At 39.9% G+C, this 16,962-nt stretch overlaps 1 protein-coding gene across 1 annotated transcript in view; it reads left to right on the top strand.

Moving 5' to 3' along the window:
* The first annotated feature begins 14,093 nt into the window (after positions 1–14,093).
* The window catches only part of PPIL4 (peptidylprolyl isomerase like 4), a 44,391-nt gene continuing 41,522 nt past the window's right edge, over positions 14,094–16,962 (top strand). The window contains exons 1-3 of the mRNA XM_074187801.1: positions 14,094–14,223; positions 16,707–16,774; positions 16,856–16,920. Coding sequence (XP_074043902.1) covers positions 14,154–14,223; positions 16,707–16,774; positions 16,856–16,920 — 203 coding nt within the window. The 5' untranslated portion in view covers positions 14,094–14,153. The remainder of the gene's footprint in view (positions 14,224–16,706; positions 16,775–16,855; positions 16,921–16,962) is intronic.

Genomic DNA, 16,962 nt, shown 5'->3' with positions numbered 1-16,962 from the left:
GGGGGCGGGGCCCGGGGAGCGCGGGGGGCGGGGCGGGGCGGGGCCCGGGGAGCGCGGGGGCGGGGCGGGGCCCGGGGAGCGCGGGGGGAGGAAGGGTCGCGGCCGGCGGGGGCGGGGCCCGGGGAGCGCGGAGGGAGGAAGGGCCGCGGCCGCCGGAGGCGGGGCGGGGGCGGGGCCCGGGGAGCGCGGGGGCGGGGCCCGGGGAGCGCGGGGGCGGGGCCCGGGGAGCGCGGGGGGCGGGCGGGAGGGAGGGCCGCGGCCGGCGGGGCGGGGCGGGGCGGGGCGGGGCCCGGGGAGCGCGCGGGGTAGGGTGGGCCGCGGACAGCGGGGGCCGCGCTGCTCAGCCCGGAGGCGCTGCGGGGGCGCCGGGCATCCGGGGCGCGGCCGGACGAACGGGCGTAGACGCAGCTCCGCAGCGGCGCCTGTGATTGGCTGAGGACGCTCCCGGGACCGCCTGCTTCCGGAAGAGCGGCCGGCCGGGGCCCGCGGGGGTGCCCCGAGGGCGCAGGCGGGCTTCGGAGCACCAAGGCGGGGCAGAGCGAGGGAAAATGATGGGACCCCATCCCGAAGGGCGGCCCATGCAAGTGTTAAGTGGGGTTTTAAGAAGCTTTGAAAAAGGGCGCTTGGAGGCAGGAGTCCTTCAGTTCAAATCCAACCTCAGACACTTAATGACCTAGCTGTGTGGCCTTGGGCAAGCCACTTAACCCTATTGCCTTGCAAATACCAAAAAAAAAAAAATTAAAAATCTTAAAAAGTAAAGAGACTGCGGCAAAATAAATATTAGCCCATGACCAGGCTGGACATATGCCAGAAACTTTGTTCATTATTAGAAAAACTAAAAATGCGGCTGGTCTCTTGAATAACAATCAAAAATTAAAAATAAAAAAAATTTCCTAACATAAAACCTTAAAAAAAATCAAAATTATTCAATGAAGAGATTTTGATTTTAATTTTTATTAGAAGCTGAAAAGATATACCATTTCTGTTAAAATAATAAAAAGAATAGGGATAAATGAATATTTCCTTTGGCAGGTGATTATCTAAAGCTAAATCAGCATTCCTTTTAAGGAGGACAAACTAGAGACCTTTCCAACAAGTTCAGTGGTAAAGCAAGGATGTCCTTTATCACCATTACTATTTACTATAGTGCTAGGAATGCTAGCTATGTAAATAAGAAACTGAGAGAATAAGCAGAGGCAAGGAGGAGACAAAATAGTCACCTCTTTTTGCAGGTATTAGAATCAGCTAAAAAGTTAACTGAAACAAAAGTTTCAGCGCAGTTGCAATACAAAATAAATCTACACAAATCACCAACATTTTCTGTATATCACTACTTAAACCCATCAGGAAGAGAAAGAAAAAGAAATTCCTCTAAAAATAACTATATAGCACCAGCCCTGGAGTCAGGAGCCTGAGTTCAAATTCAACCTCAGACAATAATTACATTTGCCTTGCAAAAACCTAAAAAATGAAAAATAAAATACAATAAAAGATAACTATATAAAGTACAAAATATTATGGAATCTACCAAGTTAAGATACTTGGGAATTTTATGAATGCAATTATTGAACATTCTTACACAAATAAAAACAGATCTAAATTACTGGAGAATTAACTGTTCCTGAGGAGGATAAAGTTCACAGTTTGTTCACAGTGCAGGCCCTATGATCCAGAATACTTCTGGGTGGCATTGGTGATGGTAATCATATTCAGAGTTTGAGTCACAGTTGATGTTGATGCCAGGCGACCTATCAAGGAAGTCTAGCCCAGAGAAACCAGGATGCCTGGCATCCAGGTTTCAGAATTCACCCTATAGGAAACATGCTAAGCAATGAGCTAAATTCCATTTTCCACCACAGAATGAGGCAGTGAAAGGGGCATTGGGAATTATACTTCCCATATAAAGGAGAAATATATAAGTATAAGTTTGTATATTTTGTGATAATGTTGCATGGGTAAAGATGAGAATTGGGAATGTAGAAATTGGGTGGAGATGTCAATTGACTACACCTACTCAAGATGTAAATTGACTACCATTGAATAGATATAGAGATTATGATTGTAACAGGAACAAAATTTGTAATCTTAAAGGCTGCCATCTTTCAAATTAGGTGGAGATCCCCATTCTTCATGTAATCAATTCATTTAGCTAATTTCCAGTTCAATAAGGGAAAGAGAGTTCACCTTTTTGCCCTCTGGATGAAAGGCAAAGACATAAAAACCTGGACTGGACTCTGACTCAGGGTCCCCAGTCTTCTTGACTTATTGGTCCAGTCAAGCTATTCTTTTGTCTCTGTCTTTCTTTACCTACCATTTGCTTAAGTGTTGTAACTTATTTTAATAGATTTTTGTTTTATTTCCATCCTTGCTTTCCCAAGTCTGAATAATGATTCCTCATAGGCAGATGCGAACTCAAGTAGCCAGCAGCTACAATAATACTTTCTGAAGTAAATATGAGTAAGATTAATTAGATTTTTAGTGGTTAATAGAATTGAAGTGTAGCTACAGTGCCCCGACCCGCGGGGCAGAAAAGTGGGGTGTCGAGGAGGACCCAGCCTGAAATGGAATGGGTGAGAATAAGGAGAGTGAGACCCAAGGATGGTGGATAAGGTCTGAGTTTATTTTAGAAAATACATGCTTATATTGTAGAGAAGGAACAAGGGGATTAGCTTAGGGGTGGAGTTGGTATGCCTTGGCCTGAGAGAAGGGATAGTCTGTGGTCAGTTTATTCTTGATAATGGAGGGTGACTTTCCTTTATCTTGACCCTTGGTACACCTGGAAATTTGTTTGCTCGTTTTATCTTATCTGACATGGGGCTTCTTGGCTCCTGGTATGTCTGGGATTTGTTTGCTCTTTTTATGGGGGCTGCTTGGCCCCTGGCATATCTGGAATTTGTTTGCTCTTTTTATGGGGGCTTCTTGGCCCCTGGCATGTCCGGAATTTGTTTGCTCTTTTTATGGGGGCTTCTTGGCCCCTGGCACTACAGTTTAGAGAACTCCATTGTTGGGACTGGAAAGATTTGCAGAGAACCTAGATACTCTAATCCCATTAAGGGTACTAGACAATCTTGGGGGAAGGAGTGAAATGTTAGAAATTCCATCTTCAAGCAGTGGGATACAGAGTACTTTGTATTATAATAACATTCTCTTTTGGTGCAGTTGTGATCAAGTCTAGATATCCTAGAAAGCAGTATGGAATTATGGAGGCTACATATTTTTTGATCCAGAAATAATGTACATGTATGTGTATATGTAATAAAAAGATCAAAGAAAGAGGAAAAGGACCAATCAGTATGTACAAAAAGGTGTATAGCAGGGGCAGCTATGTGGTGCAGTGAATAGAGATCAGCCCTGGAGTCAGGAGAACCTGAGTTCAAGTATTATTTCCAACATTTGATACTTACTAGTCTTGTGACCCTGAACAAGTCACAACCCCAGTTAACTTACAACCCCAGTTAACTTAAAAAAAAATTTGATGACTTTTTTATATAGCAATTTTTTGTGGTATCAAAGATTTGGAAACTGAGGAGATGCCCTTGGAACTAGGAAAACCTTGGAAGACTTATATGAACTAATGCAAAGTAAAGTGAGAAAACAATTTTGAAAGACTTTTGAATTCTGATCAACATAATGACCAACCACAAATCGAAATGACTTTCATGAAATATGCTGTCCACTTCCTGATAGAAAGGTGATGGATTCAGAGTGCAGATTGTGATGTGTGTGTGTGTGTGTGTGTGTGTGTGTGTGTGTGTGTGTGTGTGTGTATGTCTGTATATCTTGAACATGGCCAAGGCAGGAATGTTTTGCTTGATTCTAGATAAACAGGGTTTTTGTTTTTCTCAATGGCTTTCTCAATAGAAGTGGGAGTAGAGAAGGTGGATCATTATGAAAACAGAATTTAATCTGAAAAAAACCTTCACATTTCAAAATTTAATCATTTTATATATTATTTTACAGAGTGGATTAACAAAGAAGAATCTAGGTAAAGAAATCTGTTAAAAATCTGACTCCAGCCCCTTTCTAAATGATTTCACACCTCTCATGCACTGTGAAGTTCTAACCAAACTGGTTTGTTAGCTCCTACCTCCCACCTCTTACCTTTGTGTTTCTTTACAAATTAACTCCCATTCTTCCTCTCTATCTCCTGGAATTCCTTCAAAGCTCAGCTTATGTGTCTCCTCCATTACAGACCCCTTCTGATCCCCCAAGTTGTTTTTTGTTTTTTTTTATTTATTTTTATTAAAGATGTTATTTGAGCTTTACAGTTTTCCCCCAATCTTACTTCCCTCCCCCAACCCCCCCCCCCCCACAGAAAGCAATCTGTCGGTCTTTACTTTGTTTCCATGTTGTACCTTGATCCAAATTGAGTGTGATGAGAGAGAAATCATATCCTCAAAGAAGAGACAAGAAGCCTAAGAGGTAACAAGATCAGACAATAAGATATCTGTGTTTTTCTAAATTGAATGGAATAGTCCTTGCATTTTGTTCCAACTTCACAGCTGCTTATCTGGATACAGATGGTACTCTCCTTTGCAGACAGCCCAAAATTGTTACTGATTGTTGCACTGATGGAATGAGTGAGTCCTTCAAGGTTGAACATCACTTCCCATGTTGCTGTTAGGGTGTATAGTGTTTTTCTGGTTCTGCTCATCTCACTCAGCATCAGTTCATGCAAATCCCTCCCGGTTTCCCTGAAATCCCATCCCTCCTGGTTTCTAATAGAACAATAGTGTTCCATGACATACATATACCACAGTTTGCTAAGCCATTCCCCAATTGAAGGACATTTATTTGATTTCCAATTCTTTGCCACCACAAACAGGGCTGCTATAAATATTTTTGTACAAATGATGTTTTTACCCTTTTTCATCATCTCTTCAGGATATAGACCCAGTAGTGGTAATGCTGGCTCAAAGGGTATGCACATTTTTGTTCCCCTTTGGGCCTAGTTCAAAATAGCTCTCCAGAAGGGTTGGATGAGTTCACAGCTCCACCAACAGTGTAATAGTGTCCCAGATTTCCCACAACCCTTCCAACAATGATCATTATCCTTTCTGGTCACATTGGCCAATCTGAGAGGTGTGAGGTGGTACCTCAGAAAAGCTTTAATTTGCATTTCTCTAATAATTAATGATTTAGAGCATTTTTTCATATGGCTATGGATTGCTTTGATCTCCTGATCTATAAATTGCCTTTGCATATCCTTTGACCATTTGTCAACTGGGGAATGGCTTTTTGTTTTAAAAATATGACTCAGTTCTCTGTATATTTTAGAAATGAGTCCTTTGTCAGAATCATTAGTTGTAAAGATTGTTTCCCAATTTACTACATTTCTTTTGATCTTGGTTACAGTGGTTTCATCTGTGCAAAAGCTTTTTCATTTAATGTAATCAAAATCATCTAATTGTTTTTTGGTGATGTTCTCCAAATCTTCCTTAACCATAAACTGCTCTGACAGGTAAACTAGTCCTTGATCTTCTTTGCTTATAGAATTTTTTTTTTATGTCTAAGTCCTGTAACCATTTGGATCTTATCTTGGTAAAGGGTGTGAGGTATTGGTATAATCTAAGTTTCTTCCATGCTAACTTCCAATTATCCCATAAGTTTTTTATCAAAGAAGGAGTTTTTATCCCAATGGCTGGATACTTTGGGTTTATCAAACAGCAGATTACTATAATCATCTCCTGCTTTTACACCTAGTCTATTATACTGGTCCACCACTCTATTTCTTAGCCAATACCAAACAGTTTTGATGACTGATGCTTTATAATATTAGATCAGGTAGGGCTAAGCCACCTTCTTTTGCCCTTCTTTTCATTAAGCTCCTGGCAATTCTTGACTTTTTATTTATTTCTCCATATGAATTTACTTACAATTTTTTCTAACTCGTTAAAGTAATATTTTGGAATTTTGATTGGTAGGGCACTAAACAGATAGTTTAGTTCTGGTAGAATTGTCATTTTTATTTTATTAGCTCTACCTATCCATGAGCAGTTGATATTTGCCCAGTTATTTAAATCTGATTTAATTGGTGTGAGAAGTGTTTTATAATTATTTTCAAAAAGATTCTAAGTATGTCTTGGCAAAAAGAGTCCCAAGTATTTTATATTGTCTGAGGTTACTTTGAATGGGATTTCTCTTTCTAGCTCTTCTTGCTGTATCTTGCTAGACATATATAGAAAAGTTGAGGATTTATGAGGGTTTATTTTATAACCTGCAACTTTGCTAAAATTGCTAATTGTTTCCAGTATTTTTTTTGGATGATTTCTTGGGATTCTCTAGGTAGATCATATCATGTCATCTGCAAAGAGTGAGAGTTTTGTCTCTTCCTTCCCAATTCTAATTCATTTTCTTTTTCTTCTCTAATTGCTGACACTAACATTTCTAATACTATATTGAATAGTAGTGGTGATAATGGACACACTTGTTTCACCCCTGATCTTATTGGGAATGCCTCTAGCCTCTCCCCATTGAATATAATACTTGTTGATGGTTTCAGATAGATACTGCTAATTATTTTAAGGAACAGTCAATTTATTCCTACATTCTCTAGTGTTTTTAGTAGGAATGGATGCTGTATTTTGTCAAAAGCTTTTTCAGCATCTATTGATATGATCAGATGATTTCTGATTGGTTTGTTGTTGATATAATTGACTGTACTAACAGTTTTCCTAATATTGAACCAACCCTGCATTCCTGGAATAAATCCTACTTAATCGTAATATATTATCCTAGTGATAACTTGTGGTAATTGTTTTGCTAAGATTTTATTTAAGATTTTTGCATCTATATTCATCAGGGAAATAGGTCTATAATTTTCTTTCTGTTTTAATTCTTCCTGGTTTAGGTAACTGCACCATATTGGTTTCATACAAAGAGTTAGGCAGAGTTCTGTCTTATTTTTCCAAAGAGTTTATATCGAATTGGAACCAATTGTTCCTTAAATGTTTGTTAGAATTCACTTGTGAATCCATCAGGCCCTGGAGATTTTTTTGGGAGGAGTTCAATGATTGCTTGTTGAATTTCTTTTTCTGAGATAGGGTTGTTTAGGTATTTAATCTCTTCTTCATTTAACCTGGGCAACTTAAATTTTTGTAAATATTCATCCATTTCATTTAGATTATTAAATTTATTGGCATAGAGTTGGGCAAAATAATTTTGAATTATTACTTTAATTTCCTCCTCGTTGGTGGTGAGTTCACCTTTTTCATTTATGATACTAGCAATTGGGTTTTCTTCTTTCTTTTTTTCTTTAAATCAAATTGACCAGAGGTTTATCAATTTTACTGGGTTTTTTTCATAATACCAACTTTTGGTTTTATTTATTAATTCAATAGTTTTCTTGCTTTCGATTTTATTAATTTCTCCTTTAATTTTTAGAATTTCTAATTTGGTATTTAATTTGGGATTTTTGATTTGTTCTTTCTCTAATTTTTTTACTTGCATATTTAGTTCATTGATTTCCTTTCTCCAATCTATTCATGTAAGCATTTAGAGCTATAATATATCCCCTGAGAGTCACTTTGAATGAATCCCATAAGTTTTGGTATGTTGTTTCATTATTATCATTATCTAGGATAAAATGGTTAATTCTTTCTATAATTTGTTTTTTGGTCCATTCATTTTTTTAAAATGAGGTTATTCAGTTTCCAATTTGTTCTGGGTCTATATCTCCTTGGCCCAGTATTGCATATGACTTTTATTGCATTGTGATCTGAGAAAGATGTATTTACTATTTCTGACTTTCTGCAGTTGATGATTGGGTTTTTATGTCCTAATACATGGTCAATTTTTGTATAAGTTCCATGTACTGCAGAGGAAAAAAGTATATTCCTTTCTATCCCTGTTCAGTTTCCTCCATAAATCTACCATATCTGATTTTTCTAACAATCTATTTACCTCCTTTACTTCTTTCTTGTTTATGATTCGATTTATCTAGATCTGAGAGTGGGATGTTGAGGTCTCCCACTAGCAGAGTTTTGCTCTCTATGTCTTCCTGTAGTTCTTTCAGATTCTCCTCTAAGAATTTGGGTGCTGTCCCACTGGGTGCATATATATTCAGTATTGAAATGACTTTATTGTCTATGGTACCTTTTAGGAGGATAAAGTTTCCTTCCTTATCTCTTTTAAAGCTATCTATTTTTGCTGCTGCTTTGTCTGAGATAAGGATTGCTACCCCTGCTTTTTTTACTTCAGCTGAAGCAAAATATATTTTGCTCCAACCTTTTACCTGTACTCTATATGTATTTCTCTGCTTCAAGTAAGTTTCTTGTAAGCAGCATATTGTAGGATTCTGGTTTTTAATCCACTCTGCTATTTGCTTATGTTTTAAGGGAGAGTTCATCCCATTCACATTCAAAGTTATGATTACTAATTCTTTGTTGCCCTCCGTGCTAGCTTTCCTCTGTTTGTATTTTTCCCCCTTCCCCCCCTTTATCTATAGTCCCGAATATTTTGTTTCTCAATACCACCCCCTTCAGTGTGTTTGCCCTCCTATATCACACCCTCCCCTTTCTTTCCCCTTTCCCTTTTTCACTTTTCCCTTCCCTTCCTTTTATTCCCCCCCACTCCTCTTCCCTTTCTCCATCCCCCCTCCCCTTTTAATACTTGAAAGTTTAGATGTTTTATAAGTTAACTGACTATGTGTAGGTTGACTTTAAGCCAAGTCTGATGAGAAGAAGATTCAGTTGTTTCTCATCTGCTCCCTTCTTCCCCTCTATTACTATAGGTTTTTTGTACCTCTTAGTGTAATGAGATTTACCCCCCATTCAATCCCCTCCCTCCTCCTGTCTCTTTCCTGTCCCCCTTTTTAGGGAGGTAGTATTTTTTAGACCATTATAAGTCATAGAAAATTGTGAGTGTCCATCCCTTCTACTTCAGCATACTCTATTGAATAGAGTCAAAATTCCTGAGAGTTATTAGAGTCTTTCTCTCAAGTGGGGTTAAAGCCAGTTACATCTCTTTAGATAGCAGTCTCATGGATAGGTCATGAATGCCCTTCATTTCTGGCTAGGTATATTCTCTCTGTTAGAGTTACAATTCTCAAGATTTATGAGAATCTTTTTCCCCATGCTGTAATATAGCCAGTTTCAACTTACTGGATAGCATTTTTTTCCTTTTACTGCCCCCCCTTTTTTTTTTACCTTTTCATGTGTCACTTGAACCTCCTGTTTGATGTCCAAATTTTCTATTTAGCTCTGGTCTTTTCATCAGAAATTTTTGGAATTCTTCCATTTCGTTAAATGTCCATCTTTTTTCCCTGGAAGAGAAGGCTCAGCTTTGCAGGAAAGTAGATTCTTGGCTGCATTCCAAGCTCCCTTGCTCTTCGAAATGTCTCATTCCAGGCCCTTCAGTCCCTTAATGTTGATGCAGCCAGGTCATGCTTGGTCCTTACTGTGGCTCCTTGATATTTAAATTGTTTCTTTCTGGCTGCTTGCAGGATTTTCTCTTTTATTTGATAGTTCTGGAATTTGGCCACTACATTCCTTGGTGTTTTCATTTTAGGATCTTTTTCTGGTGGGGATCAATGTAGTCTTTCAATAACTACTTTGCCCTCTGATTCCATGATATCAGGTCAGTTTTCCATCACTAGATCCTGTAATATTAAGTCCAGACTTTTTTTTTCTCTTCAATGTTTTCAGGAAGTCCTATAATTTTCAGGTTGTTCCTCCTTGATCTATTCTCAAGGTCAGTGGTTTTGTTGATGAGGTATTTTACATTTTCTTCTATTTTTTTCTATTTTTTGATTTTGTTTAACTGACTCTTGCTGTCTCATAGAGTCATTAGATTCTGTAGACTCCATTCTTTTTTGGGGGAGTATTTTTCTTCATTAACCTTTTGCAACTCCTTTTCCAATTGGTCAGTTCTACTTTTGAAAGAGCTTTTCATTTGACCAATTGAAGTTCTGAGAGAATTATTTTCTTTTTGCATTTGCCCAATTGAGGATCTGAATTATTCTCATTTTGTATTTGTCCAATTGATGATGTGAGAGATTTATTCTCATTTTGTAATTGTCCAATTGATGATATGAGAGATTTATTTTCCTTTTGTATTTGTCCAATTGTACTTTCTAAGGTTTTGTTTTCTTGTTGCAAGGTATTAATTGTCTCCCCCAACTTTGCCAGTTGATTTTTTTTTTTAGGTTTTTGCAAGGCAAATGGGATTAAGTGGCTTGCCCAAGGCCACACAGCTAGGTAATTATTAAGTGTCTGAGACTGGATTTGAACCCAGGTACTCCTGACTCCAGGGCCAGTGCTTTATCCACTGTGCCACCTAGCCGCCCCCCCCAGTTGATTTTTAAACTCCTTCCTTATTTCTTCAAGGAAGTCTTTTTGTGCTGAAGACCAGATTGTATTTTCCTCAGAGGTTCCAGGTCTTTCTGAGTTAGGGTCTTTCCCTTCCAAGAATTTTTCTATGGATCCACCTTTCTGCTGACCCTTCTTCATTTTGCTAAGACCTTGAGTTGGGAAGGGGCTGGTACACAGGGGCTTGGGATCACTAAAGGCTTTACTCACTGAGTGCAATTTCTCTGGCTGGCCAGTAGGAGGTGTTGGTTTCTTTTTCTGGAGGGTCTGTGACCTTGATTGAGGCCTTCTCCCTTTGCTTGAAGGGAGGGGTTGGAGCTATTGAATTCTTTTACCTTCAATCAATGGTGGGCTTTACCCTGGCCTGAGGTCATTCGTCATCTGGGCTGGTTCTTCTGCTCACACACCTCGGCCAGAGGCAGAAGTAGTTTGCATTTGTTTGCTCTGGGAAGAGGTCTGAGTTGTAATGGGACTTTGAGTTCCTCAGACCAGAGGAGCCCAGGGATGGTGTCCCCAGCTCTCCTGCTCCGGAACTCTCCCCCCAGCCCAGTCCACAACCCCCCAGGGGACAGCACCAACACCAGCGCCTTTGCTTCCTAGTTGACTGGAGCCTCTGCCAGTCTAGCCCCACCACTGATCCAGCAGGTCCAGCTCTTGGGCCCTCAGACTCCCAGCTCCAATTCAGCTGTTAATCTGTTTGATCTGGGGCTGGTCCTCCCTCTGAGCCCAGACTCACCTGCCCGATTTTGGCCAATGCTGCTTCTGGAGACTAATCGTGAGGTAGATGTTCTTTCTTCTGGCTTTTCTTTCTGGGTTTTGTGGGTCCGATTTCTTTTAAGAGGTTTATTTCATGTGATAGATGGGGAAAAGATCAGGAGACTTTAGAACTGTGTCTGTCTTCTCTCTGCCATCTTGGCCGGAAGTTAACATTTTAATAAAGTGAGAAGAAACACATGTCCTTTCTGAATCTTAATTTTTTTTTTTTAGGTTTTTACAAGGCAAATGGGGTTAAGTAGCTTGCCCAAAGTCACACAGTTAGGTAATTATTAAGTGTCTGATGCCTGATGTGAACACAGGTACTCCTGACTCCAGGGCCAGTGCTCTATCCACTGTGCCACCTAGCTGTCTCTGAATCTTAATGTTTTCAAAGGATATTAAGGAGTTCAAAGATATATTAAGGTAAGAAAAACAAAGGTCATGGTTTTAAGAAGCGAAAGAGGAGAGTTTAAAAAAATACATTAGTGTTGAAAGGAGGAATAATGCATTTAGAACTTGTTATTTTTCATAACTGTGGAGAGAAGAGTATACCAAGATAGTGGAAGGGGTGGGAAAGGGGATAGCATGCATTTATATGGTATTTTAAAGTTTGCAAAGGACTTTATATAGGCAAGCAAAACAAACTCTCTGTTACTGAAGGGGTGGGGGGAAGGAGTAAATGGGGAAAATAGGAAGAAAAAATAGAATTCAAAAGGAATTCTTAGAGTACCTCTTGGATAATTGGGGAATGGCTGAAAAAATTGTAGTATATGGGGCAGCTAGGTGGCACAGTGGATAGAGCACTGGCCTTAGGGTCAGGAGTACCTGGGTTCAAATCCGACTTCAGACACTTAATAATTACCTAGCCTTGTGGCCTTGGGCAAGCCACTTAACCCTATTGCCTTGAAAAATCTAAAAAAAAATTGTATATGAATATAATAGATATTATTTATTATACCATTTATAATGTCTAAAGGAAAACTGGAATGCAGTCAGGAAGAAATAAGATATAGACTAACTTCTTATACCATATACCAAGATAAATTCTAAAATGATGTATGAATTAGATGTAAAGGTAATGTCATAAACAAATTGGGTAAGGAAAAAAAATTATCTGTCTGATATATGGATAATGGAAGGGTTTATGACAGAGTGATAGAGAAGATCATAGAAGATAAAGTGGACAATTTCAGTTAAAAAATAAGTCTTTTTCTTTTTGGAAGACAGTGGGGTTAAGTGACTTACTCAAGGTCATATAGCTAGGTAATTATTAAATGTCTGATTTGACCTTAGGTCCTCCTGATTCCATGGGCAGTGCTCTATCCATTGCACCACCTAGTTGCTCCAAATTAAGTCTTTTTTCCACAAAGAAAAACCAGTGCAACTAAAGTTAGAAGAGAATTAGGTAGTAGGAGAGGTTGAATCACTTAATTTTAAGATATGGAAGGAAAAGAATAATGTGATGTTAGAGGAAAAGATGGAACGTGAAAATAATTACTGAGTAATATGAAGATGACAGAATAAATTTAGAGGGATTATGGAAAAGGGAGAGTTGGAAGGGGGAGATTATGGCCAAAGAGAGGAATTTCAGAATTTTGTGTTATGGATAAGATCAAGGATATGGCCTTCTTTGTATCTAAGATACAGTGAAGATGTACAGATCATAGTAGTTAGTTGTCCCAATTTACCAGGATAATATAACATGGTAGAAGTTGATGAACTGGAAGGCCAGGGTTTTGAGGTGACATCAATAGGTATATCAAAAATCTTCAAAGGCAGAGATTAGAGTGGAGAGCAAGACTTTGGATCAAATGCTGAACTCCTTGAGAAGAGATTCTAACCTGGAATTTCTTGCCACCCTGTCCTATTACTACTCACAACTAGCTGAACTCCAACTCTGAATTAACTTTGTTATCAGCCTTTCCTAATCCTCCCATTTTGCTGGACACATCTAGAGGAAGCCTCACACCACAACTGTATCCACTGCAAAGTTATGTCATCTAATTTCAACTGGGTCCTCCCTACTGGCATAACAATTCTTTTACTCTTCTTTGATCAACTGTCAAGTCTTCACAAACAATTTTAAACTTTCTTATTTCCTTCGAGTTACCTACCTATACCAACTACTCCTTGAAGATGCTAAAATACTGAAAAGCATGAAAATACCATTGCTATCAATGACATTCTCAAGTCCAGGACACCCTGAAGGGACTTGGTTTTCTTAGCTTCCTTCAAGGTTCAGCTCAGATACCACCTCCTACCCAATGGTGCTCCTTAGCCATAAGTGGTCAAAGGACATGTACTGGCAAGCATTCAAAGGAAAGAAACCCAAGTTATCAACAATCACATTTTAAAAATGCATTAATAGAACAATAACCATTAAAGCAACTTCCATCTATCAGACTGTCAAAAATGACAAAAGAGGAAAAATGTCAGATGTTGGAGGGGCTGTGGGAAAAGGAGGACGCCGATGCCCCATGGGTGGGGGTGGTGAATCAGGACAATCCTGATGGAAAAGTGACCCAGCTGGACATAGCCATTCCCCCCAACCTCTACCCCATGTTCACGACGTCTATAGCACAAAGAAATAAAATAATGGGGGGGGGGGGGAAGGATTTAAAGGTGCAAAACTGTAAATAGCAAGAGATCTTTTCCTGATGTTTGTCCTCCGTGCTGGAAGACCATGACATCAGGGAGGTGATGCCATGACAAGCTCGTGAATTGGATATGAGTGGGGGAGGGGGAGCTGTGCTAAGTCACCGGCCTCACTTTCTCCTCCAGAGCCAGCTGGGCCCAGTGCCCGGATATGAATCCGGATGACTGCAGATGACCCTGGCTGCGAGGTAATCCGGTTTATAAGTGAATTTGGCACAAAACAAAAAAATCAAGGGGCGGGAGAAAGGAGGCGCGGCCTCGAGCCTGAAATCGAGGCGTCGCTCCAGTGACGCGGTTGCGCCGCGTCGTCGCCCCGTGATGACGCTCCGCCGCGGCGTCGCGCTGGCTATGACGCCGCGTCGAGGCGCCGCTCAGAAACGGCGCCCGCGCGGAAGAGCCGCCCGAGGCTGAGGGTCCGGGGGCTCTGCCGGCGCCATGGCCGTGCTGCTGGAGACCACCGTGGGGGACATTGTTATCGACCTGTACACGGAGGAGCGGCCGCGGGGTGAGGAGCCGCCCTTCTGCCGCCTGCCCCAGTTGTCCGTCCGGGCCCCTGGTCCCTGGTGGGGTGGGGCCGGCGGGGCCTCTCCCCCTCCACACTAGCTCCCTCCGGGGGCATCTAGTTTGGGAGAGTTTCAGGGAGCGCGGCTGTTCCGCGGCCCCGCGGCAGGGGCGGGAAGCCCTGGCTTCAGGAGGTGCCCCGGCAGAGGGCAGGCCCGGCAGCCCGAGAGAGGCGGCCTGGCCCGGGGCACGGGGCCGCGGCCTCCGGCCTCGCTCCGGCCCGGCGCCTTTCCCGACGCCTCCACGCCGGCTGCGGAGCCGGCTTGTGCCGGCCCGAGCCCGGGCCGCTGCGCCTGCCCGCCGCTCCGAGCGCTCACCCCACGGGAGAGCGCGCACACAGGCGGCTCATTGAAGACCCTCCGCGACCCTCCTGAGTTTGTAGTTTCATCTAGTAAACTTAGATTGCAGCTTTCTGGCCACATCCGTCAGCATTTGTGCTTGTCTTTGGAACGCACTCCTTACGCATCTTAGCCCCTTTGATAATAACTGACGTTCGCACTATATGTCTTATAATTCTCATTTAATTTTCATTACTGTGAGATACACAACATGAGCACTTTTATCTCTATTTAACAGATCAGAAAAATTGAGAGTTAGGTTAAGTGACATAGTTATTCAGTTAAGTCTTCGTAGGATACAAACCCAGGTCTCTCTTGGCTCCCAGTCAAGTCCTTTTTACACTGGCACCTGCATCTTTCTCCATTTAAGTATGGTTTCTTCTTTCTTTCTTTCTTTCTTTCTTTCTGTCTTTCGTTCTTTCTTTCTTTCTTTCTTTCTTTCTTTCTTTCTTTCTTTCTTTCTCTTTTGCAAGGCAATGGGGTTAAGTGGCTTGCACAAGGCCACTCAGCTAGGCAATTATTTAAGTGTCTGAGGTCAGATTTGAACTCAGGTTCTTCTGACTCCAGGGCCCCACCTTTATACTTTCTCTATGCCAGACCAGTAAAATAAAGATTGTTAGTATTAGATATGTCCAATATTAATAAAAATGATTTTCACATTTATATAGCACTTTAAGGTTTACAGAGCTCTATTTTAATTGGTGTGCAACTGATAGATTATTTTAAAGAGAAAACAAAAAGAAGCTAATAGAAAGATTCAGTGTTAAATTTCTTTTCAACCCACTTTGTCTGCTTAAGTCCTCCTTAATTTAATGTTTTTAAAAAAGCATAAAATAAAATACATAGTATTATAAATCAATTATGATAAAATATGATTATCAAAACATTTAAAAATTAAGTTCATAGATACCAAGTTAAGAAATCTTTCAGTTAATGGCCCAGATTCTGTCTCTGTCACCACTTTCTCAACTCAAGAAGAATCCTTTAGTTCCTAATCTTTTGTGTTTTGTTTTTGCAAGGCAGTGAGGTTAAGTGACTTGCCCAAGATCACACAGCTAGGTAATCAGTAAGTGTCTGAGGTCACATTTGAACTCCTGTCCTCCTGACTCCAGGGCTGATGCTCTATCCATTGTATCTCCTAGCTGTCCCAGTTCTTAATCTTTTTGTGCCTCTGTGACTTCTCTTACATGTTTCTGTCATTCTCAGTTGCATTATATTTATTTCTATATGTTTCATCCACCTAAATGGTAAACTTCAAGTTAGTTACTTTGTCATTGAAGGACAGTGAGTACAAGGTAATATAAGGGGAAAGCATGTCTCTCTAAAGTGGTAGTAGTGAGGAATATTTCTATATTTCTCATATCTTTGAAGTAAATATCCCTTTATGAAAGCTAATTGATATTAGATAGTTAAATGGAATTGGTGCAGCTAGCTTTTGGAACGTAGCTAATGGGATCTTGAGCTCTGAGAGCTCTACATAATAGGCATTTATTGTTTAGTAAATGTTGAATTTGTGTTTATTGAATAAGTTTTACAATTTCAGTTAACTAAAAACACAAGGCTTACAGATGATTCTAAAAAATAATTTTATTCTAGAACATATTTATAAATTGAATTTATACTTTCTCTATGCCAGACCAGTAAAATAAAGATTGTTAGTATTAGATATGTCCAATATTAATAAAAATGATTTTCACATTTATATAGCAATTTAAGGTTTACAGAGCTCTGTTTTAATTGGTGGTGTGCAACTGATAGATTATTTTAAAGAGAAAACAAAAAGAAGCTAATAGAAAGATTCAGTGTTAAAATTTCTTTTCAACCCACTTTCTGATTTTTCTTTTCAGACCTTTAATAGAAATCAGTCAATTAATAAGCATTTATTAAGAACCTCCTTCGTGCCAGGATTCAAAAACAAAAAGGAAAAATGAAACAATTCTTATTCTTGTATTTACATCCTAACAAGCACCAAGAATATATATTCTCTATTAACCTTCATAGTTACTGGTCAATTCAGAATTTGTTTGCTTATTTTAAAAAATTCCTCTTTAATTGCTATGATAAATTATAATGTGTTAATTTCTTTCAGCTTGTTTGAATTTCTTGAAGTTGTGCAAGATAAAATACTATAATTATTGTCTCATTCATAATGTACAGGTAAGTTGGTGATCATTACTTATTTTCTAATTAAGTTTTTCAACTGAGAATATCAATTGATCAACCTCTTTTATGTTATAGAGAGATTTTATTATACAAACTGGTGATCCTATGGGTACTGGCCGAGGAGGAGAGTCAGTCTTTGTGTAAGTAAATTTTGTTGGTATACCAAAATTTGAAATTCCTAT

This window comes from Macrotis lagotis, chromosome 5 (genome assembly GCF_037893015.1).
Source record: "Macrotis lagotis isolate mMagLag1 chromosome 5, bilby.v1.9.chrom.fasta, whole genome shotgun sequence".
In the NCBI taxonomy this organism is placed as follows: Eukaryota; Metazoa; Chordata; class Mammalia; order Peramelemorphia; family Peramelidae; genus Macrotis; species Macrotis lagotis.
The sequence above is the reverse complement of the archived record's forward strand: the minus strand, read 5'-3'. Positions and strand labels throughout refer to the sequence as shown.